Source organism: Oryzias latipes, chromosome 17, assembly GCF_053564925.1.
Source record: "Oryzias latipes strain Hd-rR chromosome 17, Olatipes_Hd-rR_3.1".
NCBI classification, from domain to species: domain Eukaryota; kingdom Metazoa; phylum Chordata; class Actinopteri; order Beloniformes; family Adrianichthyidae; genus Oryzias; species Oryzias latipes.
The window spans coordinates 11,904,696-11,928,717 of NC_136253.1; the positions used below are offsets into that span (position 1 = coordinate 11,904,696).

At 41.3% G+C, this 24,022-nt stretch overlaps 1 protein-coding gene across 3 annotated transcripts in view; it reads right to left on the minus strand.

Annotated features, from left to right (window-relative positions):
* Positions 1 to 1,026: 1,026 nt before the first annotated feature.
* hhla1 (HHLA1 neighbor of OC90) overlaps positions 1,027 to 24,022 on the minus strand; it is a 40,354-nt gene continuing 17,358 nt past the window's right edge. For all 3 annotated transcript variants that reach the window (XM_078934429.1, XM_078934430.1, XM_078934428.1), the window contains 5 exons: positions 22,457 to 22,948; positions 19,149 to 19,634; positions 15,112 to 15,259; positions 13,744 to 13,826; positions 1,027 to 1,683 (listed from right to left, as the gene is read on the minus strand). In XM_078934429.1, coding sequence (XP_078790555.1) covers positions 1,640 to 1,683; positions 13,744 to 13,826; positions 15,112 to 15,259; positions 19,149 to 19,634; positions 22,457 to 22,948 — 1,253 coding nt within the window. In that variant the 3' untranslated portion in view covers positions 1,027 to 1,639. The remainder of the gene's footprint in view (positions 1,684 to 13,743; positions 13,827 to 15,111; positions 15,260 to 19,148; positions 19,635 to 22,456; positions 22,949 to 24,022) is intronic.

The window sequence follows — 24,022 nt, forward strand, 5'->3', positions numbered from 1 at the left end:
GATGCAGCACAGATGAACACAGACAGAACACTTTTGAAGGTTCTGGTTGGGGCAGAGCTGCTGCTGCTGCAAGTTTGCCTTCCTGGTTTGATGCTCATCAGAATAAAACCATGTTGATGAATGTGGGACTTCAGATCGTTTTTCTGCCAGATGTTTCTTCCCTTCCTTTACTCATCTGTCTGTTAGGCAGGGGTCTACAACCTTAAAAGTAACCTTTAGGTGTGTTTTTGTCACCATCAAGTCAATAATTTGTCAGTTCTTTTTAAATTTATTTTCCTTTTAAATTACATGTCTGAAATAAAATGTCATCGTCGTCAGCTATGTCATTTATATTTAGAATTCTAACATGTCAAATAACAGAACACCAATGTTAAGAGTGGTTTATTATTAGAATAAGCTTGAAGCGTATAGATTTATTCTAAAAAATGGATTCTACATCAATGTTGTCATGTATTCGAAAAGGAATAAAAAGGATGACGGGTCATCATAACGATAGAAAACTCCATGTTTGATTTGACTTTCTTACTTTTTTTATTTAAGTAGCATAGATTTGCTGCAGCAGGAGGATCCTTTTAGACACAGGGTGTTTTTTATTTTGAAGAGATATCAAATATGCTTAACCCTTGTGCTATCCTAGGCACTTTAACATTGGGAGTTGGGTCATCTAGACCCACTAGACAGTGCTCTGAACCTTTTTTTCTAATTGATTTGTGATCTTCACTGGTGTCCATGGATTACATGAAATCTTTCCACCTTTATCATCGTAGGAATACCACGTCAATGAAAGGGCGGGGTCATAGAATAGCACAAGGGTTAAAAGGCAATATCGTAGTAAAGTGGACCAAATGGTTCTATTGGCATTAAAGGTTGCAGACCCATGAACCAGACCCTGTTGTTCAGCAAAAGAGAAGAAGACCTATTAAAAATCTAAATCTAAATGACAGATTTACCATAACCTTAAACCGACTAGTCATTTATATCTTAGCATTTTTCTTCAAAGTCAAAAAGCGACAATGGTGGGATGAAGGAGCTGCATGTGACCTCAGAACCTCAGGTTGCAGAACCTGGATTTGCTCTGTCGTGGTTAAATTCTCCCCGATTTTTTTTTTTACAATGTTGGCTAAAATGAAAATTAATTCTTGCTTGATAAACAGAAAACAGGAAGATGTTCAACAGGTAAATCAATCCACAGATTTAATTGTTCAATACTTTATTTACAAACTGAAAATGGATTTCTTTGTTGAATTGCTTTTGGATCCAGCCCTGAAGTGACGTAAATCCAAAGGAAGCTCATGAGGAAGCTAATAAAATCACCTACATGAATCCATGACAGAAAAACATTTTCCGTTACAGAGAAATTCTTCCTCTCTGGGACATTTCTCTCAACAGACTCTGTTTGAATTGGCAGGACCACTAATAATTGCCCTTTTGCAGCGCAACTTTTAATTTGAAAAACTAAATCCTCATTTCTTTTTACAATTATTGAATAGAAACTTCATATTTGGCAGAGATTTAGAAACCTTTAGAGTCTTTTCATGTTTGGGAATCTTCACCCACGTGTCCATGAGTTGCTCCAGGGGTCCGTCCTGGCGGTTTCGCCCACTTCCTGCAGCGATGAACGGCTCCTTGTTCCCGTGCGTCACAGTTTGCTGCACATCTTGGTCAGGCATCTCTGCTTCAGATCTGTCAGGGGCACAAAAGCGAGCTCAGGTATGTGACTGCAGCTCCGCCTGACGGGGCGACAAGTCATCCAAACATGATCATCGAGAAGAAAGGCGCTCCTTCAAAAGGACGCAGGTTTGAAAAGGAGAAGCGGGAGCTTCAAATGTTTTACTGACACTTGAAGAATTAAAAATATAAAAAAATATCTGAAAATAACGTAATTCCAGCTGATACTAAAGCGGAGAAAAGCAGCTTTACAGCAATATGTGACACTTTACAGAATGGAATCGTTCATGCAATCAATGCAAATCAGCTGATTCTGACACAGAGAAATGCGGCTTTGCGTCGTTATGCAACACTTGAGGTTAGATTCAGAATCAGCTGATTGACGTTGATCGGGTAACGATCAAAGAGTTACCATACAAACCACCAGTCGAATGGAATCCAACAATCTGAAACAATGTCTAAGGAAAAAAACTTTAAATGAGGTGAAAAATATTTAAGGAGTTTTAAGTTTTTGTCGGAAATTTTCACAGCCACTTTGTGATGTCAGAAGAATCGTGGATGGGGCTGGTCCAATGGGTTCACCTCAAATCGAAGCTCAGGGCTCTAGAACCTTCTATAAAGTAGTTGGAGGGTTTAAGGCATCTTGGAGTGGATAAAGTCCCAACTGTCCTTATGGATGGATTTGGGCGGTCTTTGGCCAAAGAATTAGGTAGGGGGCAAACCAGTGGCCCGCAGGACCTCGAGATAAAATGTTTATGCACATTTTTTTCTATATGCATGCTGCGGATGACAGGTTGAAGTGAACACTTAAGGGGAAGTATTGGAGAAGTAGGTGAGACGCAGGCGTGTCGTAGGGATTTGTCCTTTTCTTCCAACCCCCCCTAAGCCCTGCATGTAAATGACCTCTAGATTCAGCCTATTATAGTTTTATTTTTGCAATTCTCCCATTTTGGATAACATGGATGTGGCCCTTATTTTGAAGGACGCGCTAAACCGGAAGTCATCACGCAAGCGAACGTGAAGGCTGCATGTGCTTCGTATCAGCCAAAACGGTTATAAAAGTGTTAAAAGTTTAAAAGAAACGAAAGTTTACAATATCCTAGAGCACCTGGTTGATGAGGGAACAAGGTTTGTAATTTTTATGTTTTGGCAATTTAGTTCTGTGTTTTCACATAATTTTACATTGTCAGCACATTTTGTTTGCCCACTAGGTGGCACTGTAATGTCAAGTTAATGCTGAGTCAGTTTGAAATGAATGCTAATATTAGGATTTATTTTATGTTTATACAGAAGGAAACGTAATTTTATTGTTAAATGATTTTGTTGAAAATTCAGTTACATTAGTTTATTTGCATCAGAGGTTAAACATCTTAAGGTAATAAATTAATGGTTTAAAGTGTTGAAAGTAAAGAATAAAACAAAAGGGTTGAAATGGTGAATACAACGGTAAGAGATGTAAAATATATTTGTATTTTTTTGTAGCTCTTACGGTGTGTTCACACACACGGTGAAATAAAGGGTTGTGAACCATCAGTTTGAGAGACCATCTTTTCAACCGGGGATGCTACAGTAAGAGCTTGCCCTGAAGCCCAAGCTTCAGCCACGAGGTCCCAGAAAGAGCCGCTCCAGCAAGGTTTCATCACTGCGACTCAACCCAAGGTTACCTGGGATTTGATAGTCTACACACCACCATTTAAAACATGGAGGCACCTAAAGAAAGCTCAGAGGACACAGACAACTATGAAGTAGGTGAAGAAGACAAGCTTCATCACTCCGCTCGTCAAAGAAAACGCACAGAAAGGATGCAGATGTATCAGGAGGAGGAGGCACACAGAAAAGAGAAACGGCTTCATCATCTTTACGAACTATGGAAAAAACAAGTACGTTCAACACGTGAGCAACTTAAACAAAACATCTCAAACAGTCAGATTGGTCAACTTTTGGACAATTTAGAACATGAAAGAGACAATGTTATAAAGTTATACATTGAAATCCGAGATCACATTTTCCCCAGTACGGACACAAGACGTCTCATAGATGCCTGTGAAGCTGTCACAGCAGACATAATTAAAGTGGCACATGAAAGACTTTCAGGAGTGGATGACTATGATAGCGACAAGGTAAAGTTCAGTCTTCATGAGCTTCTGAAGGACTATGCTCACTCTGTTTATGGCTCTTCTGTTACAATCTCAGATCAGCACTCCTCTGTTAGCAAATCACATTCATCTGCAAAATCAGTAGTGGCGGCAAGGAGAGCGGAGGCTGCAGCAGAATTAGCAGCTAAGGAAGCAGAATATGAAGTGGTACGAGAAGAAGAGAAACAAAAGGAAAAGATTGATCTTTTGAATCGTGAGCTGGACAGACAAAAGGTGGAAAAGGAATTAAAGGCTGCTCGAGCTAGACTGAAGACTTATCAGGGCTCCAGACTGCGAGCAATTGGTCGCATTTTGCGACCAAAATTTGAGAGTGTGCGACTGAATTTTACATCCAGTCGCACATGTGCGACCAGTAAATTTGCCTCCCCCACCCTCCGTATTTTTAATACATCAAACGTGGAAGGGGCACGTCAATGATCAATGAAATAATCAATGAGAGGCGAGCGCACACTCACGCAGGCAGACACACACACTCGTGCACATACTCATGAAACGCGAGCACACACTCGCGTGATGCCTGTGTGTGAGGCGGCGAATGCGTGTGAGAAGAATAGGGAAAGCCACTGTGAGTGGCTAAAATGCGTGAAGGGGGAGGGGCCTAGAGATAGTCACGCGCGCGTAAACATCTGTGGGAAGGAAATAGAGACAAATAACACAACCTGATATGTGCGTCTGAGCTATGAGCAAGCGAACTATTGATTCGTTCTTCCGACCTGCGGCTAGTGTACCAGGGCCAGAGTGTACATCAGGGGTCTCAAACTTGCGGCCTCCAAGATGATATTTTGCGGCCCCCGCCTTAATATGAAAAAGTTCAATTTTAATGCGGCCCGCCAGTTTGTATGAAAGACACTTTTTCATTGTCGTGCGCGGAGCTGACCAACCAATCACAGTGGGGAATATGACTCTTGGGGGGCGTGACAATGACAGGGTTTGAAAGCAGGAAACCTGACCGCCCCCTCCCTCCCCGGACCACATTAAGGAGTTCCTTACTTTCCTTTAGAACGTATTTATTCGCTCGTAATTTTCTAAATACATGCAGTCCGTGCTGAACTTTTCTCTGGGTCGCACAGACCCGGAGGAAGGTTTAGGGCTTTGGTCAAGCGCGCGGCGGCGTGTCACCCCCGACCACAAACGGTTTACGCACGGCTGTTAGGGCAGCTCACCGCTCCCGCGGGAGTCGTGTCGGCTGAGGAGAATAAATGTCCCACACCTACATGCGTGACAGCTAACGGGGCTTACGGACAGCTAACGGAGCAGTCTTAGACACACTGAAAACACGTGTGGAAAATGCAACGATAGACGTGTTTAAGATGATCCAGCGCCGCGCCTGGATCGTTGGGGAGACCAGGCGGGGGGGGGGGGTAATGAAGGAGAACAGGAAATTGGAGTTGTCCTTAACATCCAATTTAGTTTTAATTTTCCTCTCTCCCTCAGTATGATCTGTGTTATTATATATTTTATGATTATTTTAATGTTTTGTGATGTATGTAGCCTTTTTTAATGAATTGGTATTTTAAATTATATTGATTGATCACTGAACTACAAAAACCATCAGGACACATGTCCCATAATGCATTGTTTTGTAGTCTGTAGGGCAGCTTTCAGTCAGTGCAGTCCTAAATTTCCAGCTGCGTTCGCTCAGGTTGGGGCCTTGCTCCCACCCCTTTCTCTGATATTTTTGTTTTGATTGACAGGAGATGTTGGAGCAAAAACAAAAATATAGGTCTCACACCAGGTGATATGTGCAGCGTTGCGTCCATCTGGGTGACCTCAAACACGCTTATTACACATCTTGGCTGCACTTATTTGGTGTCACCAACATACATTTCCATCTGTTTTCTTTACTTATTTGTACTGTCATGACAGCGATGCTTTTGTCAGTTTACCTTGTTGTTGCATTTTCAAAAGTGCAGATTAAAATGTGACACTGAATTTGAAACAGCACATTGTAATTTCTGCATCTATTATTAAAGTATTTATTAGTAATACAGTGGAAATTAGTAGATTTGGTTAGAATGTTGATTTACGGTATGCGCCCCTAAATTTTCTGGTTGTGCCCCTAAAATTTTCAGTTGGGGGCCACTGTGCTCCTAGTGAAAAAAGTTAGTCTGGAGCCCTGCTTATGATGAAGAAATGAAAAGAGAAAACAAGTGTTTATTCTGGAGATGTCAGCAGATCAGTGCAGCAGATTCCCATAGTATCATCTCTCCCTCCAATGGTCAATAGTATTGTAGCCATCCCTTCACCTCCACAAGCAGACGTCTTCTACTTAGCACAAGCAGTGCAAGACAGTATTGCAATGAACAGACTGCCAATGCCAGAGCCTGCTATTTTCACAGGTGACCCAATACAGTTCATCGAATGGAAAGCTGCATTTTCTGCCCTCATAGATAAAAAGAACATTTCACCTGCTGACAAGCTGCACTATTTAAAGAAATATGTTGGAGGACCAGCTCAAAAGGCACTTGATGGCATATTTTACAGAAATGACAGTGATGCATACAAGGATGCATGGGAACGTCTCAATGAAAGATATGGTCAGCCATTTGTTCTGCAAAGAGCATTCAGAGAAAGGCTTGCAAACTGGCCCAAACTGCAAACTAAAGATGCTGCAGGCTTCAGAGCATTTGCTGATTTCATCCAGACATGTCATGAGGCTATGCCCCACATTAAAGGCTTAAGCATTCTCAACGATTGCGAAGAGAACCAAAAACTTGTGCAAAAGCTACCAGACTGGGCAGCTGCAAGATGGAATCGTCAAGCTACTCAGTTCCATGCACTCCGGTCATCAGATACAACTGCAGGTAAAATTCAAAGGGACAAAAGACCAGCTTGTAATGTTCTGCATACAGAGACATCAACAGAAAAACAAAATGCCAGAATGACAGAACAGAAAAGACCCAATGTAAGACTCTCATGCATGCTTTGTCAAGATGAAGGGCACAAGCTTCACAGTTGCTCACAGTTTAAAGGGAAATCACTCGATGAAAGGAGGAAATACATAAAGGAGAAAAAACTGTGTTATGGCTGTCTGAAACCTGGACACAGTGCAAAGGACTGCCGCAATAGGCACGTGTGCGAAATATGCAAGAAGAAACATCCCACATGTCTCCACGACTTCAACTATGAAAAGGAAAAAGAAGTTACAAATCCAAATCAGAGCAATGCAGAACAGACTGCAACCACCCTATCTCTCAACGCTAAGACTGACGAACAAGCGAGCACTTCCATGATTGTACCAGTATGGGTTTCCTCAGAGCTCCAGCCAGGTACAGAACAACTTGTCTATGCACTTTTAGACACCCAAAGTGACACAGTGTTCATTGATGAAGATATTTCAAACCGTCTCAAAACCAAGTCCACTCCAGTAAGGTTGAAGTTAACAACAATGCTTGGTAAAGATGCTGTTATGACAAGTAAACGTGTCTCAGGTCTCAAGGTAAGAGGCTACAACTCCTCAGATTTAACCGAACTCCCTCCTGCTTACACTAAAGACTGTATCCCAGTGAACCGCGCACACATTCCTTCCTGTGAAACAGCAAGGCAGTGGAATCATCTCAAGGTAATAGTAAATGAGATTCCCCCACAGTTGGAATGTGAAGTAGGACTGTTGATTGGATATAATTGTTCCAAGGCACTGGCTCCAAGGCAGGTAATCTTAGGAGGTGAGGACGAGCCTTATGCAGTTCGTACAGCATTAGGTTGGAGCATTGTAGGCCCCACAGTTTCAAGCAATACCACACTAACCAGCTCATCTATATGCCACAGAGTTACAGTCAAGGAACTCCCCGAAGTTACTCCAGCAGAAGCTCTCAAGATTCTGGAATTTGACTTCAGGGATGACAATAAGGAAGACAGGTCAGTGTCACAGGATGACATTTTCTCTATTAACACACTCAAGGAAGGCATTTACAAAAATAAGGCAGGACATTTTGAAATGCCGCTCCCATTCAAGGAAAGACCACACTTGCCGGACAACAAACACATGGCTACTGTCCGACTTGAAAATCTCAAAGGTAAACTACTGAAAAATCCAAAGTACAAGGAACAATATACAAAGTTCACGAGTGAGGTAATACAAAACGGTGATGCTGAAGAAGCACATAGTGAAGCAAAGGAAGGAGAAAAGTGGTATATTCCCCATCACGGGGTATATCACCCTCAAAAACCAGACAAGCTCAGAGTTGTCTTCGATGCCTCAGCAAAGTACAAAGAAAGCAGCCTCAACGAGCATTTGCTATCAGGCCCAGACCTGCTAAACAATCTATACGGTGTTTTACTCAGATTCAGAAGACACCAAGTGGCATTGTTGTGTGACATTGAGAAAATGTTCCACCAGTTTCATGTGCATGAAGGTGACAGAGACTATTTAAGATTTCTATGGTGGAAAAATGGAAACCTAAGTGCTCAGCCAGAAGAGTATAGACTGAAAGTGCATCTCTTCGGTGCAACATCCTCACCAGGATGTGCCAATTATGGCTTAAAACATCTTGCCAAGGAGAACGAGGCTCTGTTCCCTCTGGCTTCACAGTTCATCATGAAGGATTTCTATGTGGACGACGGAGTGACAAGCACTACAAGTATTAAGGAGGCCATTCAGTTGGCAACAGAGGCTCAACAACTGTGTGCATCCGGTGGCCTCAGACTGCACAAGTTTGTAAGTAATGAAAAATCTGTGTTGAAAAGCATTCCTCAATCAGAATGTGCTGTACCAAAGCAAGATTGTGAGTTATCCTTTAATGACTCTAACATTGAAAGAGCACTAGGCATACACTGGCACATTGATTCAGACAGTCTCAGATTTCGTCTTCTCCCCAGCGAGCAAACTGCCTCAAGGAGGGGCATCTTGTCAACGGTCGCATCACTGTATGACCCACTGGGACTTGTCTCCCCATTTGTACTCACAGGTAAAAGAGTGCTGCAAGAAACATGTAAACAAGGGATATGATGGGATGAACCCCTTCCTTCGGGACTCAAACCAGTGTGGGACAGCTGGAAAAATGACTTGATAAATTTAGGGAAAATTTCAATTCCACGCTGTTATGTTCCCAAAGACTTTGGTCAGATAGTGAAAACTGAACTGCATCATTTTTCTGATGCTAGCTCCTATGATTATGGTCAGTGTTCATATCTGAGACAAGTTAACAAAGATTGTGATGTACATTGTGCTCTAGTTACAGCAAAGGGCAGAGTCGCTCCAATTAAAGTCACAACAATACCAAGGCTTGAATTGACAGCTGCCGTTGTCTCAATTACTGTAAGTAATATGCTAAAGAATGAGCTTGGATTGTCACAGGCAGATGAGTATTTCTGGACAGATTCCAAAGTAGTTTTGGGATACATAAGTAATGAAGCACGCCGTTTTCATACATTTGTATCAAACAGAGTTCAAAAAATAAGGCTGAACAGCTCTCCCCAGCAATGGAGATATGTCCCTTCAGATCAAAACCCAGCAGATATTGCTTCCAGAGGTTCCACTGCAAATCAGCTCATTGCATCAGACTGGTTTAAAGGGCCGCATTTCCTCTGGGAAAGGGAGATACCACCCCCTGTGGAAGTTGACAAGAACATTCCCCTTGGTGATCCAGAAGTCAAAAAGGTACAAGCGCTGAACACACTCAAAACAGAACACATATGTTTATCAGACAAGCTGATCAAGTTTTCCTCTTGGTACAAAGCCACTCAAGCCATATCTCGACTCATGCGCTTCATAAGGAAGGACAAAGCAACAAAACATAGTACGGTACAGGAAAGAGAGAAGGCACAATGTGTTATTCTGAAGGACTTACAAGCTACTGCTTTTGCAGAAGAGATAAAAACACTCAGAAATGGAAATCCACTTCCTTGCAAAAGTAAACTGTATGCAATAGATGCCTATCTTGACAACGATGGACTCTTAAAGGTGGGAGGAAGGATGAAAAACGCTTCATTCTAAAGTGCTTTGAAACATCCGGTCATAGTCCCAAAGAATCACCATGTCACAAAACTTCTGATAGCTCATTTTCACAACAAAGTGCAGCATCAGGGAAAAGGACAAACAATTAATGAGATCAGATCAAATGGATTCTGGATTCCAGGCATCAACAAAGCAGTTGCATCTTTTGTGCATAAATGTGTAAAGTGTGGTAAACTAAGGAGAGGCACTGAAGAACAAAAAATGGCTGATCTTCCACCAGAACGATTGGATCCATCACCACCGTTTACATATTGCGGAATGGACTGTTTTGGACCCTTTTTAACTAAACAAGCTCGCAAGGTGCATAAGCGTTATGGACTTCTTTTCACTTGCCTTTGCTGCAGAAGGGTTCACATAGAAATGTTGGATGACATGACCACAGACGCCTTCATTAATGGACTCCGCTGCTTCATAGCAATAAGAGGAGCAGTAAGAGAAATAAGGTGCGATCAAGGAAGCAACTTCATTGGAGCAAAAAATGAACTGAAAGAATGCTTGAAACAAGTCGATTCTGAAAGACTAGTCACATTTTTAGCTGAGAAACAGTGTGATATCATTCTCCACACTCCCCATTCAAGCCATACAGGAGGCGTATGGGAAAGACAAATCAGGACAATTCGAAACGTTCTTCGCTCATCAGCATCACTTTCCTCAGGCAGAATGGACGACGCATCCTTAAGGACATTCTTTTAAGAGGCAATGGCTATTGTAAACAGCAGGCCTCTTACAGTGGACAATCTAAGTGACCCTAACAGCCCAGAACCCTTGACACCAAATCATCTCCTTACTATGAAGTCCAACGTTGCACTGCCACCTCCAGGTAAATTCATCAGAGAGGACATGTATGCTCGCAAAAGGTGGAGACGAGTCCAGTACTTAACAGAACAGTTTTGGTCACGCTGGAAAAGGGAATATCTTGCCAACATTACAACAAGGCAGAAATGGCACACTCCACTGAGAAACCTGAAAGTTGGAGATATTGTCATGGAAAAGTCGGATGAGCTGCCTCGCAATGAATGGAGATTAGCAAGAGTAATGGACACTACAACGGACAAGGATGGACTTGTGAGAAAGGTGAAGATTCGCTACGGAGAGAGGAAAACTGAAAAGGGATATAGTTCCGGAAAACAGTCAATCCTTGATCGCCCAGTGCAAAGATTGATTTTGCTTGTAGAGACTGAGTAAGATTAACTTAAGTGTATTTAATGTTACAGTTTATGGGTCATTGCTACATTTGTAAATCATTCTCGCTCGTTTTTAGTTTGTAGATACGCTCGATTGATTTGGTGGGAGTGTAAATGACCTCTAGATTCAGCCTATTATAGTTTTATTTTTGTAATTCTCCCATTTTGGATAACATGGTTGTGGCTCTTATTTTGAAGGACGCGCTAAACCGGAAGTCATCACGCAAGCGAACGTGAAGGCTGCATGTGCTTCGTATCAGCCAAAACGGTTATAAAAGTGTTAAAAGTTTAAAAGAAACGAAAGTTTACAATATCCCAGAGCACCTGGTTGATGAGGGGACAAGGTTTGTAATTTTTATGTTTTGGCAATTTAGTTCTGTGTTTTCACATAATTTTACATTGTCAGCACATTTTGTTTGCCCACTAGGTGGCACTGTAATGTCAAGTTAATGCTGAGTCAGTTTGAAATGAATGCTAATATTAGGATTTATTTTATGTTTATACAGAAGGAAACGTAATTTTATTGTTAAATGATTTTGTTGAAAATTCAGTTACATTAGTTTATTTGCATCAGAGGTTAAACATCTTAAGGTAATAAATTAATGGTTTAAAGTGTTGAAAGTAATGAATAAAACAAAAGGGTTGAAATGGTGAATACAACGGTAAGAGATTTAAAATATATTTGTATTTTTTTTGTAGCTCTTACGGTGTGTTCACACACACGGTGAAATAAAGGGTTGTGAACCATCAGTTTGAGAGACCATCTTTTCAACCGGGATGCTACACTGCATGCTGCACAGAAAGCCTGTTAGGGATGTTTAAGTTACATGTGCATGTCCCTCACGTGCAGCTGGGAAAGAAGAAAGGAGACAGGGTGTAGTTTGGATGGACATGCTACTGACACTGTCATGTCACCTGCACACCCCGTGTGTAGCATTTGCACATGGTCAGTTAGGAGCCAGTCCGACACCTTACCACCAACCATAGGATGTAACATAAGGACATACAAACAGCATGACCTGTACAGGTGTGTATGACGTACATTATCCTGCGCCCTCCCTTCTTAAAATACAGCCGCTCCTCTCTACAACGCGAAAACCTGCCACATCATCTGCAGTTTGTGGCTTCATTGAATTCGGAAAAGCAGCACCTCTGCTTTGAAACAGAGAAAGATGGAGAGCCCCCTCAGGGCAGGACCAAGTCCCTCCCAGGTGGAGGACTCTCATTGGGTTTGAGTCTGGGTCTGCTCCTGCGTCTCTGGATTCCTTAAATCCAACCAAACGGATGGATTATTCACAGAATTTGGACCCTGAAATCCAATTTTCCCCAAAATAAGCCTGACTTTCTTCCAGGAAACAAGCTCCTCTTAAATAAATTGAACTTTTCTGTTCATTATTCAACTTTCTTTGTGCAAAACAGTCTTCTTAAAAAGTTAAACCCATTTCCAGTTTTTCTCTCTCTAATGTTTGAGTCTTTACCAGCTCAGCCTGAACAGCTCGGACTTTCTGACATTTTGGATTTGAGTCAGTGACCTCTGGGATTTTTCAGTTTCTAACTAGCCCACCTGGGGGGCTAAAAATACACGCCAAGGTCTCATTAGAGGCGGAGCTGGAGGGATGTGGCAGAGTTTGCACGTCTGTTTCCGGCATGTCAGACCAAGCGGAGCTCCCCAGGACCTGGGCCCCGTTATTCCCACTGAGCTGCAGCTCTAATGAGCCCGACTCCCACCAGCACGGCCGACGCGTCACACACAGACCAGGTGGAAGACAGAACTGTGACACAATTATTTCTGAGTCCAGGCCTCTGTCTGCAACAATCTGAATGAACTAGCAACCTTTTAGCTACAAACACCTGACTTCATAGAGCCAAAGTGGGATTTTTCTTTTTTAATAAACTATATATTAAATATTTTTAATTGTGTTCTTTATGAGTTTGTGTTTTATTTTGAAGGCACGTGCCCTTCTTCCTGTTTGCTCGCTTTCCCCGCACCCCCTTACTGCTGATCAGGTGGTTAAGGGTGGAACACACCTGATGCAGGTGTGAAGACCATGGATGTCCAGTAAGTAAAGTGAGGAAAATACTTTCTGTGTCCTTAACCCTTGTGCTATCTTAGATGACCCCACCCTTGCATTGACGTGTTATTCCCACCATGAAATAAGGTGGAAAGATTTCATGTAATCCATGGACACCAGTGAAGATCACAAATCATTGAAGAAAAAAGGTTCAGAGCACTGTCTAGTGGGTCTAGATGACCCAACTCCCAATGTTAAAGTGCCTAGGATAGCACAAGGGTTAAACATCCCCCGGCAGTCTATGCCTATGGTAGAACTACTGAAGGCGTAGATTGGGGTCATCCTCGCCATCCTGAACTATGGGCTTCATCAATGATCTATCAAATAGCCTTCAAGAAAGAAATATTAGACTTTTTGTGAAACCTTGAAATGCACTAAAGACCAGTTAAAGTTCTGTTTTGTTTAGAGAGTTTTTCCTGTAGCTTTTCAAAATAAAACGTTTTAAGGTTATACATTTTTTTCCCTCCTTTCTCTACCAATGCTAAGTGTTTAACTGTAAATGTGATTTAAACAATCACATCACTAAATTCGTAACAGAATGATGATTTCATGAGACATACTCTTCACGCTCACAGGAAAAATTGGAAAAGGAGCTCAGACCTCCTCTAAAGTGGGCTCTGTGAGCAAAGCGGTGGGGGTCCAGCCTCTCAGATGAGAAGGGATTACCTCTGACAGCTTTGGATCAGCCTCCTGCACTGTTCACTTACTTCTGGAAAAGGAGATTCTCCGAACGCGACGACAAACCTCGGCTGTGTGCTGCTCGTACCAGAGATGGCTATCAGAACAGATCCTGGAAAACAGACACATATGGATGCTCAGGTCACCACAAGAACTGCTGCATTTTGAAATAAAATCTTTTTTCTTTTTTCTATGCCATATTTTCCACACTACGAGGTGCACGTAAAAGCCTAGATTTTTTTAGAAAAATAATCCATAGTGCCCTATATATGCATTTATTCTGGTGGTATTTACTGATGTTAAAGCGATTTTGAGAGAAACACAGCGTTCTGTCAAAATGTCCGTTTTTTCTTCTTATGACATGCAAACAAGGTTTGACTTTATTGTAAATACACTAATGTGGCTAACGAGATACAGTGTTGGACTTTTCTTTTTGTTTCTGATTTTGTTTTTTTTACGTGTTACTAATAGGGTTGGGTGTTAGCATAGTCCCAGTAACATTGGTTTTAGCTTAGTTTTGCACCTGAGTGGGGAGGGCGGGGTTGCTGCATGGTCTTCAGGGCTTGGGCGTAGGGGGTGTGGATGGCACAATTGGGTGGGCTGGCCTGGCTTGGGGGGTGGTCTCTTTGCTTGCACTGGCGCAGGGCCCCAATTGGGCAGGGGTGCTGTCTGTAGGAGAGAGGGGGGTCTACTATCGGTACAGGACCTTGGAGGTGGCGGGTTGGGGTCTCCACTGAGGCAGCCCTACCTGTCCCCACTGTCCTGTCAGTGCCTGACCAGAGCTCTCGCAGGGGCGGCGCTTGGGGGCTGGGGCCTTGCCTACTGGGACCGGCTCTTCCTTGGCTCCTCTCTCTTTTTATGGGGTGGGGGGTGTTGGGCCTGGGGGTTGGCTCCTCATGCGATTGGGCCCCTGGGCTGGAGAGACTTGGAGCCCAATGCTGGATGGGGCTGGGGGGTGGTTGTTTTACCAATCGGGGGTCAGTCTGGCAGCTGTGTCCGACCAACCATCTTTCCTCATACGACCACTAATAAAGGCAATATGGGGGTGGTGGTGGTGGTGTAGGGGGTTCAAGCCTCCAATGGAACTTGGGGGAGGAGCAACTTGGCAGTAGTCCCCCTCCCATGGTTGCTGCATGGATTTGGGCCCCTTCCTTTTCATTTTTATTTGCAACTATGAAGGACCCTTTTTGATGCCCAATACACAGTACTTTACGCTGGTTTTCCTGGCGATTTATGATCCTTTAGACTTCCCATAGAGTAAATGTAACATGGCATTAAATTAAAAAAGTGAAAATTTCCTGTCTGTTAAAAGTAAAAGTACCACCTGAGAAGAAGCCTGAGCACCATAAAGTCTGCAGATGTAGCTGCTGGGAGGTGTGACATGCAGGTGTGGAAACCTTTTCGTGCGTGTTCTCTGGCTGCACAGACACTGCGAGAAGAACTTGCAGAGCTCAAAGATGCAGGGCTGCAGCTTGTGGGCACTGACCACCGTGGTGCTGCCGGGTTGGGTGCTGCCGTTTGGCGCCGGCCTTCTCCAGGGACAACCTCCAAAACAGACGGGTGGAGACGCCACGTCAGCCACAGATCATAATGCTGAGGTTCAACGTCCGCACCAGTTTTTAATGAAAGTTTGGGATCACAATAACCGTCCTGATTCACTCTAACCTATAATGTACCTCAGTGAAATTATTTAGCGGGATTACATGGATGGTGGATAAAGGAAGGCATGGGAACTTCTTCCCTGAATTTAGATTTGGTCGTAGAAGAATTCGTGGGAAAATGAGGAGCCGACTGAGGCTGCGACACTTGAACCCTCTATGGGTTCCTTTAAAGACAGAGCGTGTCCTCGGATCACCTCCAACACAACTGAAGCACAAAAAGAGCCGCAGAGGTTGTGGCTTCATGAGCTGCAGCTGCATGCGTGCAGAGCTGCAGCTGCATGCCTGCAGAGCTGCACCTGCATGCATGCAGAGCTGGAGATGCATGTGTTTTGCTGCACTCTGCACGCTAATGACAATTTACACATGAGGCTCATGTTTGATTGTTGCTAGGCAGAAAGTATGGGGAGGGGGTGAGAACTCTTTCTAAATCTGAGTTCTTACTGCCATCTAGCGGTCAGACTGCCAAACCTCAGATTTAATTTGTTCAAAATTGTCTGGACATGTGCACCGCCACTTCCTACAGTTCCTACAGTAAACCTTGACCATCTCAGCAATAATCAAGCATGGTGGTGTAAGTATCACGGTGTGGGGCTACACTGATTAAACCTCAAATTCTGTCTTTTTATTAGCTGTTAACAAAGTTCATGAAAATCTGGGTTTTCTAACAAAATCATGATTTTTTGAATTAATCAATGCGATCGATGGTTCTGGAGAGTTCTGTATAATCTTGATTTCAGATTCTGTTTTTAGTGTTTACTTCTGCTAAGAGCAGATTTTTAAAAACAAAACCATTGTTTATTACATTTTATAGAAAGATCTGCTTATACTTTAAGTCGCTGAAATTTATGAAAAACAAAAAGAAAAAAACTCTGCTGTCATTTTTTACTGCAAATTTATCGTTTTTATTTTTATTTTTTTAACAAACCTAAATGTTTTAGCTGCAATCTCCATACATTCATGCTGTCTGCATTTTACCACACATCTTGTTGTTTCCCGGGTCTCATGTCGGTGCTTTTTACCCTCTGATCATGCTCACGTCCAGGGAGGCAGCTGGCGTTGCCATGGTTACTATCTCCTACATGGCTTTCCTCCGTCTCCCCAAGCCATGCTCCAGCACACACACTCACGCGAGCAGCACACCTTTCTCCCGTGCTAAAATTGAATCTGTCAGAAATGACAGCAAATGGGTTGGATGCTGGCTCTCCTGATGGGGGAGTCAAGTTGACCTCCCCTTGCAGCCCCCACCTATCAGTAATGGTTCAGATAGATTTCAGTGTCAGTTTTATGTGTTGACAGAAACGGTTGTGTTCTCGTCTTTTGACCTGTGACCTCTCCTTCTCAGGTCAGACCCTTGAGGTCCAGTGTTGTCAGATTGGGCCATTTCCTGCCTAATTAGGAGGTTTTGGTTCTGAATTTGTGGGCGGGTGAACATAATTTTGACAGGTTTGGTTATTGAAATACATTTCAACCAGGGATGTGTGATCAGGGGAGGCAAGTGAGGCAGTGCTTCACTTGACATCCTCACTTGACAACATAAGATGTATTCCAATAATAAAATTTATATAAATGATTTTTTAATGTATGCTTCCTATCCTTTTAATCATTTTTATCCAGAAAATCTCTGCATATTTCCTGTTCAAATACAGTGTTAGCTGTGAGGCAGCTCTGAGCTTCTTCCAATGGCGATCAAAATGTAAAGGAATAAATAATGGATGATCAGTTTTGGACCAACACATTTTTGTTGAGGCTGAAAGGCTTCTAAAACTAAAAAGATAGGGAGGACTTTAACGATAGAGTCATGTAGATTTTGTCCAGGAGAGGCTTTTTGTGTGTCTGTGTGTGTGTATTCTTCATGGTGCTGTCTCTGTGTTGTAGTCTATCTGTAGCGTTCACTTTGGTGTTTTTTTGCTGAACCGCTGGACATTTTTTGTTCTCCTTTGGTCCAACATGGTCCTGCTAAGTTCATAAAAAGATGGTCATATGAAACTTAATCCGTAGTAGGTAAATATTATTTGGATCACGTGTTTGTAAATACTCACAACAGGTTATATCATTTTTGATGAACTTCTTGGTGTTATCTTAAGTTTGTGATATTTTTTGGATCTACAATGCAAATAAAGAGCTCTCAATTGAAATAAATAATGTCTTAATCAAAAGTGTTACAGAAATCAAATTCTTGTTTGTTTGTTTCAGTTTTTGTTGCAACTCCTCTTAATCTGGAAATACCTTTGTTCTCTCTTCCCAGAAGGTCCGTCACCTCCTGGTGGACCAAGGAGAAATTGCCACAGACTCTCAAAGAACTTTTATGTCTTTATGTGATGTTCAAAAAATGTTCAAATATTCAAATATTAAAGAAAATGTATAAAGAAACTCTTATTTCAGGATATGAAGATAAGAGGATTTAAGGATCATCAGGTGTTTGAATAATTCCAAATACATGTGTGAACTTCATTGTGGTGAAATAATCAAAGCTCTTTTAATCACAACCAATGAGTGTTACATTGTAATGTGCAATAATGATTACTGAAAGGTTTGAATTACAACCAATAAGCTATTGATTTTGTTTACTTGATCTGCAATGTGTAGCAATAATTACTGGTTTAGTGTTATCATGTGTTCTAATGATAATCAATGATTATTACATAATGGTTACCATTACTGTTTACTGAAAGCATGAATGAATGTTTTCTAAAGATAATCAATCATTACTAGGAACTGGATTTTGTTACTTGAAGACAATCTATCTGATCAAAACCGGATTTAAAACACTGTAAAACTATCAAATGAATGAACTCAGTAGGGGTGGGATTATATAAACGTGCTTCTTCCTACTCCTTTTCAAGCAATAAATCAAACTCTACTTATACTTTAGATAATAATCACTGTATTAATTTAGCAAATGTGTTATAAGTGACATTTTGGTTTTGTTTTATTTTCTGTCTTTTTAATCTATGCATTTCATCATTTCTGTATTGAGTTTGATAAATATGTGTAAATTCTTTATTGCTTTGACTACAATGCTTGAAATAAATCAATAAATCAAATCAAATCAAATTAAGGTTGAGTCATAGCAGCTTGACTCAAAAACGTTTGGCCGCGTTTAGCCTCACCAGGTAAATTTGTTGCCTCTCTCACCTGTGTTGCAACCTTCATAGCAGCTGCTGTCCAGCCAATCATTGCCAGAAAGTCACCAGAGCCTGTGACTCCCCAGCCAGGGTGGGTTTCCCTGTTTTACTCGCCTGAAAAACGCTCTTCTTCTGGTGAGACTGTTTAGACAATGTTTTGGTTTTGGATTACAGAACATTTGGATTATCTTGACCATGTAGTTGAACTATTAGTCCCCACCAGATACTACCTTCATCACACAAGTGAGTGACGTTCAGCCTTTGCAGTTTTTGTTGCAACTCCTCTTAATCTGGAAATACCTTTGTTCTCTCTTCCAAGAAGGTCCGTCACCTCCTGGTGGACCAAGGAGAAATTGCCACAGACTCTCAAAGAACTTTTATGTCTTTATGTGATTATTCATATTTTGCTCAACTAATTCTGAGCAGTGAGTGAATCATTCGCTTCCTGCTCACTTTTCAGATGACTTTTGGGCTGGAAAACCGGAACTCCATCTGGCAACACTGCCTTAATTTTCTAACGCTTGAAACTGTGACACAACATCAGACTGAAGGATAAACGCAGCTTTCTGCTGCATCAGTTTAGATTATTTCCACTATTGAGTGAAAATCCTGCAGGAGGATTGCGGTTGGAGAGTGGTGAACGTTTACCTGCTTCCTCTGTTTGCACCAACGTGCTGGACGCTGTCGTTCTCCTGCCGGTGCTCCTCCTGGATGCCTTGGAAGTGGCTGTTGACTGGACGGGTGGGAATCTGGTTGCTACAGCAGCAGCAGCAGCAGAGGTTTGTTGAACCGCTGTCCTCGCTGCTGCTGTCACCAGAGAGGGACCAGGACCTGGTGTGTGTGGTTCTGAGGTGAGCTGGGAGGAGGTTGCAGGTGTACTTCTTGGGCCTGGGGCGGCTGAAGAAGAGGAGGAGCTCCATCGCTGAGGATTTGTGTCCGAGGATCCAGCTGTTGTTGTTCTGGGATGTGAAGCTGAAGTTTTGGTTTCCACTGATGGCGTGCTAAACTTTCCGGTTGTCCGTGGCGTCTCCTGCCTTCTAGTTGTGGGAGTCTGGGGCACGAAGGTCGTGGGAGATCGTCGTGCTGTGACCTCATTTGTCGTCACAGATTTTTGTTCCAGAGTGACTGTTGAAGCTGAACATCAGCGACATGAAGAAAATAAAAGGAAAAGGTATTTTTGATCCTCAAGCAAATTTCATTAAATGTGAGTTTCTACTTAAATAAACATTGTTAAAGATTAAATCTACAGAGTTCAGGCTTTACATTGTTTTATCACAGAAAAATAAAAAATTGAATTGAGGCAGTGCTTCAGCTGTCATCCTCACTTGACAACATAGGATTTTTGCTAATAATAAAATTTATATAAATGATTTTTTAATGTATGTTTCCTATCCTTTTAATCATTTTTATCCAGAAAATCTCTGCATATTTCCTGTTGAAATACAGTGTTAGCTGTGAGGCAGCTCTGAGCTTTTTCCAATGGCGATCAAAATGTGAAGGAATAAATATTGGATGATCAGTTTTGGACCAACACATTTTTATTGAGACTGAAAGGCTTCTAAAACTAAAAAGATAGGGAGGACTTTAACGATAGAGTCATGTAGATTTTGTCCAGGAGAGGCTTTTTGTGTGTCTGTGTGTGTGTATTCTTCATGGTGCTGTCTCTGTGTTGTAGTCTCTCTGTAGCGTTCACTTTGGTGTTTTTTTGCTGAACCGCTGGACATTTTTTGTTCTCCTTTGGTCCAACATGGTCCTGCTAAGTTCATAAAAAGATGGTCATATGAAACTTAATCCGTAGTAGGTAAATATTATTTGGATCACGTGTTTGTAAATACTCACAACAGGTTATATCATTTCTGATGAACTTCTTGGTGTTATCTTAAGGTTGTGATGTTTTTTGGAAACTACATTGAAATAAAGAGCTCTCAATTGAAATAAATAATGTCTTAATCAAAAGTGTTACAGAAATCAAATTTTTAGGGTTTTTTATTGATGACAAACTAAGTTGGAAGCCACACATCAGACACATACAAACTAAAGTCTCAAAAAGTATTTCAATCGTAAATAAATCTAAACATATGTTAGGATACAACAGTAGATATTTATTGTACTGTTCTTTAATATTACCATATTTCACCTACTGTATAGAAATTTGGGGGAATAATTACAAGAGCTCACTACATCCTCTCTTTTTACTTCAAAAACGAGCCGTCAGAATTGTACATAAAGCCGGATATCTTGATCATACAAACAATTTATTCTATCAATCTAGACTTTTAAAACTGTATGACCTTGTGGATTTTTACACTGCGCAACTTTTATACAGAGCCAGCTGGAAACTGTTACCATCCAACATCCAAAAACAGTTCTTAGAAAATGAAGGAGGCTACAGACTGAGGGGAATTAGGAACTTCAAGATCAAACTGATAAGAACCACAAAAAAGGTTTCTGTGTCGGTGTGTGGCACTAAGCTTTGGAACAGTTTAAGTAATGAGCTCAAAAAATGTTCAAATATTCAAATATTAAAGAAAATGTATAAAGAAACTCTTATTTCAGGATATGAAGATAAGAGGAGTTAAGGATCAACACGTGTTTGAATAATTCCAAATACATGTGTGAACTTCATTGTGGTGAAATAATCAAAGCTCTTTTAATCACAACCAATGAGTGTTACATTGTAATGTGCAATAATGATTACTGAAAGGTTTGAATTACAACCAATAAGCTATTGATTTTGTTTACTTGATCTGCAATGTGTAGCAATAATTACTGGTTTAGTGTTATCATGTGTTCTAATGATAATCAATGATTATTACATAATGGTTACCATTACTGTTTACTGAAAGCATGAATGAATGTTTTCTAAAGATAATCAATCATTACTAGGAACTGGATTTTGTTACTTGAAGACAATCTATCTGATCAAAACCGGATTTAAAACACTGTAAAACTATCAAATGAATGAACTCAGTAGGGGTGGGATTATATAAACGTGCTTCTTCCTACTCCTTTTCAAGCAATAAATCAAACTCTACTTATACTTTAGATAATAATCACTGTATTAATTTAGCAAATGTGTTATAAGTGACATTTTGGTTTTGTTTTATTTTCTGTCTTTTTAATCTATGCATTTCATCATTTCTGTATTGAGTTTGATAAATATGTGTAAATTCTTTATTGCATTGACTACAATGCTTGAAATAAATCAATAAATCAAATAAATCAAATCAAATCAAATTAAGGTTGAGTCATAGCAGCTTGACTCAAAAACGTTTGGCCGCGTTTAGCCTCACCAGGTAAATTTGTTGCCTCTCTCACCTGTGTTGCAACCTTCATAGCAGCTGCTGTCCAGCCAATCATTGCCAGAAAGTCACCAGAGCCTGTGACTCCCCAGCCAGGGTGGGTTTGCCTGTTTTACTCGCCTGAAAAACGCTCTTCTTCTGGTGAGACTGTTTAGACAATGTTTTGGTTTTGGATTACAGAACATTTGGATTATCTTGACCATGTAGTTGAACTATTAGTCCCCACCAGATACTACCTTCATCACACAAGTGAGTGACGTTCAGCCTTTGCAGTTTTTGTTGCAACTCCTCTTAATCTGGAAATACCTTTGTTCTCTCTTCCAAGAAGGTCCGTCACCTCCTGGTGGACCAAGGAGAAATTGCCACAGACTCTCAAAGAACTTTTATGTCTTTATGTGATTATTCATATTTTGCTCAACTAATTCTGAGCAGTGAGTGAATCATTCGCTTCCTGCTCACTTTTCAGATGACTTTTGGGCTGGAAAACCGGAACTCCATCTGGCAACACTGCCTTAATTTTCTAACGCTTGAAACTGTGACACAACATCAGACTGAAGGATAAACGCAGCTTTCTGCTGCATCAGTTTAGATTATTTCCACTATTGAGTGAAAATCCTGCAGGAGGATTGCGGTTGGAGAGTGGTGAACGTTTACCTGCTTCCTCTGTTTGCACCAACGTGCTGGACGCTGTCGTTCTCCTGCCGGTGCTCCTCCTGGATGCCGTGGAAGTGGCTGTGGACTGGACGGGTGGGAATCTGGTTGCTACAGCAGCAGCAGCAGCAGAGGTTTGTTGAACCGCTGTCCTCGCTGCTGCTGTCACCAGAGAGGGACCAGGACCTGGTGTGTGTGGTTCTGAGGTGAGCTGGGAGGAGGTTGCAGGTGTACTTCCTGGGGCGATTGAAGAGGAGGAGGAGAAGGAGAAGGAGCTCCATTGCCGAGGATTTGTGTCCGAGGATCCAGCTGTTGTTGTTCTGGGATGTGAAGCTGAAGTTTTGGTTTCCACTGATGGCGTGCTAAACCTTCCGGTTGTCCGTGGCGTCTCCTGCCTTCTAGTTGTGGGAGTCTGGGGCACGAAGGTCGTAGGAGATCGTCGTGCTGTGACCTCATTTGTCGTCACAGATTTTTGTTCCAGAGTGACTGTTGAAGCTGAACATCAGCGACATGAAGAAAATAAAAGGAAAAGGTATTTTTGATCCTCAAGCAAATTTCATTAAATGTGAGTTTCTACTTAAATAAACATTGTTAAAGATTAAATCTACAGAGTTCAGGCTTTACATTGTTTTATCACAGAAAAATAAAAAATTGAATTGAGGCAGTGCTTCAGCTGTCATCCTCACTTGACAACATAGGATTTTTGCTAATAATAAAATTTATATAAATGATTTTTTAATGTATGTTTCCTATCCTTTTAATCATTTTTATCCAGAAAATCTCTGCATATTTCCTGTTGAAATACAGTGTTAGCTGTGAGGCAGCTCTGAGCTTTTTCCAATGGCGATCAAAATGTGAAGGAATAAATAATGGATGATCAGTTTTGGACCAACACATTTTTATTGAGACTGAAAGGCTTCTAAAACTAAAAAGATAGGGAGGACTTTAACGATAGAGTCATGTAGATTTTGTCCAGGAGAGGCTTTTTGTGTGTCTGTGTGTGTGTATTCTTCATGGTGCTGTCTCTGTGTTGTAGTCTCTCTGTAGCGTTCACTTTGGTGTTTTTTTGCTGAACCGCTGGACATTTTTTGTTCTCCTTTGGTCCAACATGGTCCTGCTAAGTTCATAAAAAGATGGTCATATGAAACTTAATCCGTAGTAGGTAAATATTATTTGGATCACGTGTTTGTAAATACTCACAACAGGTTATATCATTTCTGATGAACTTCTTGGTGTTATCTTAAGGTTGTGATGTTTTTTGGAAACTACATTGAAATAAAGAGCTCTCAATTGAAATAAATAATGTCTTAATCAAAAGTGTTACAGAAATCAAATTTTTAGGGTTTTTTATTGATGACAAACTAAGTTGGAAGCCACACATCAGACACATACAAACTAAAGTCTCAAAAAGTATTTCAATCGTAAATAAATCTAAACATATGTTAGGATACAACAGTAGATATTTATTGTACTGTTCTTTAATATTACCATATTTCACCTACTGTATAGAAATTTGGGGGAATAATTACAAGAGCTCACTACATCCTCTCTTTTTACTTCAAAAACGAG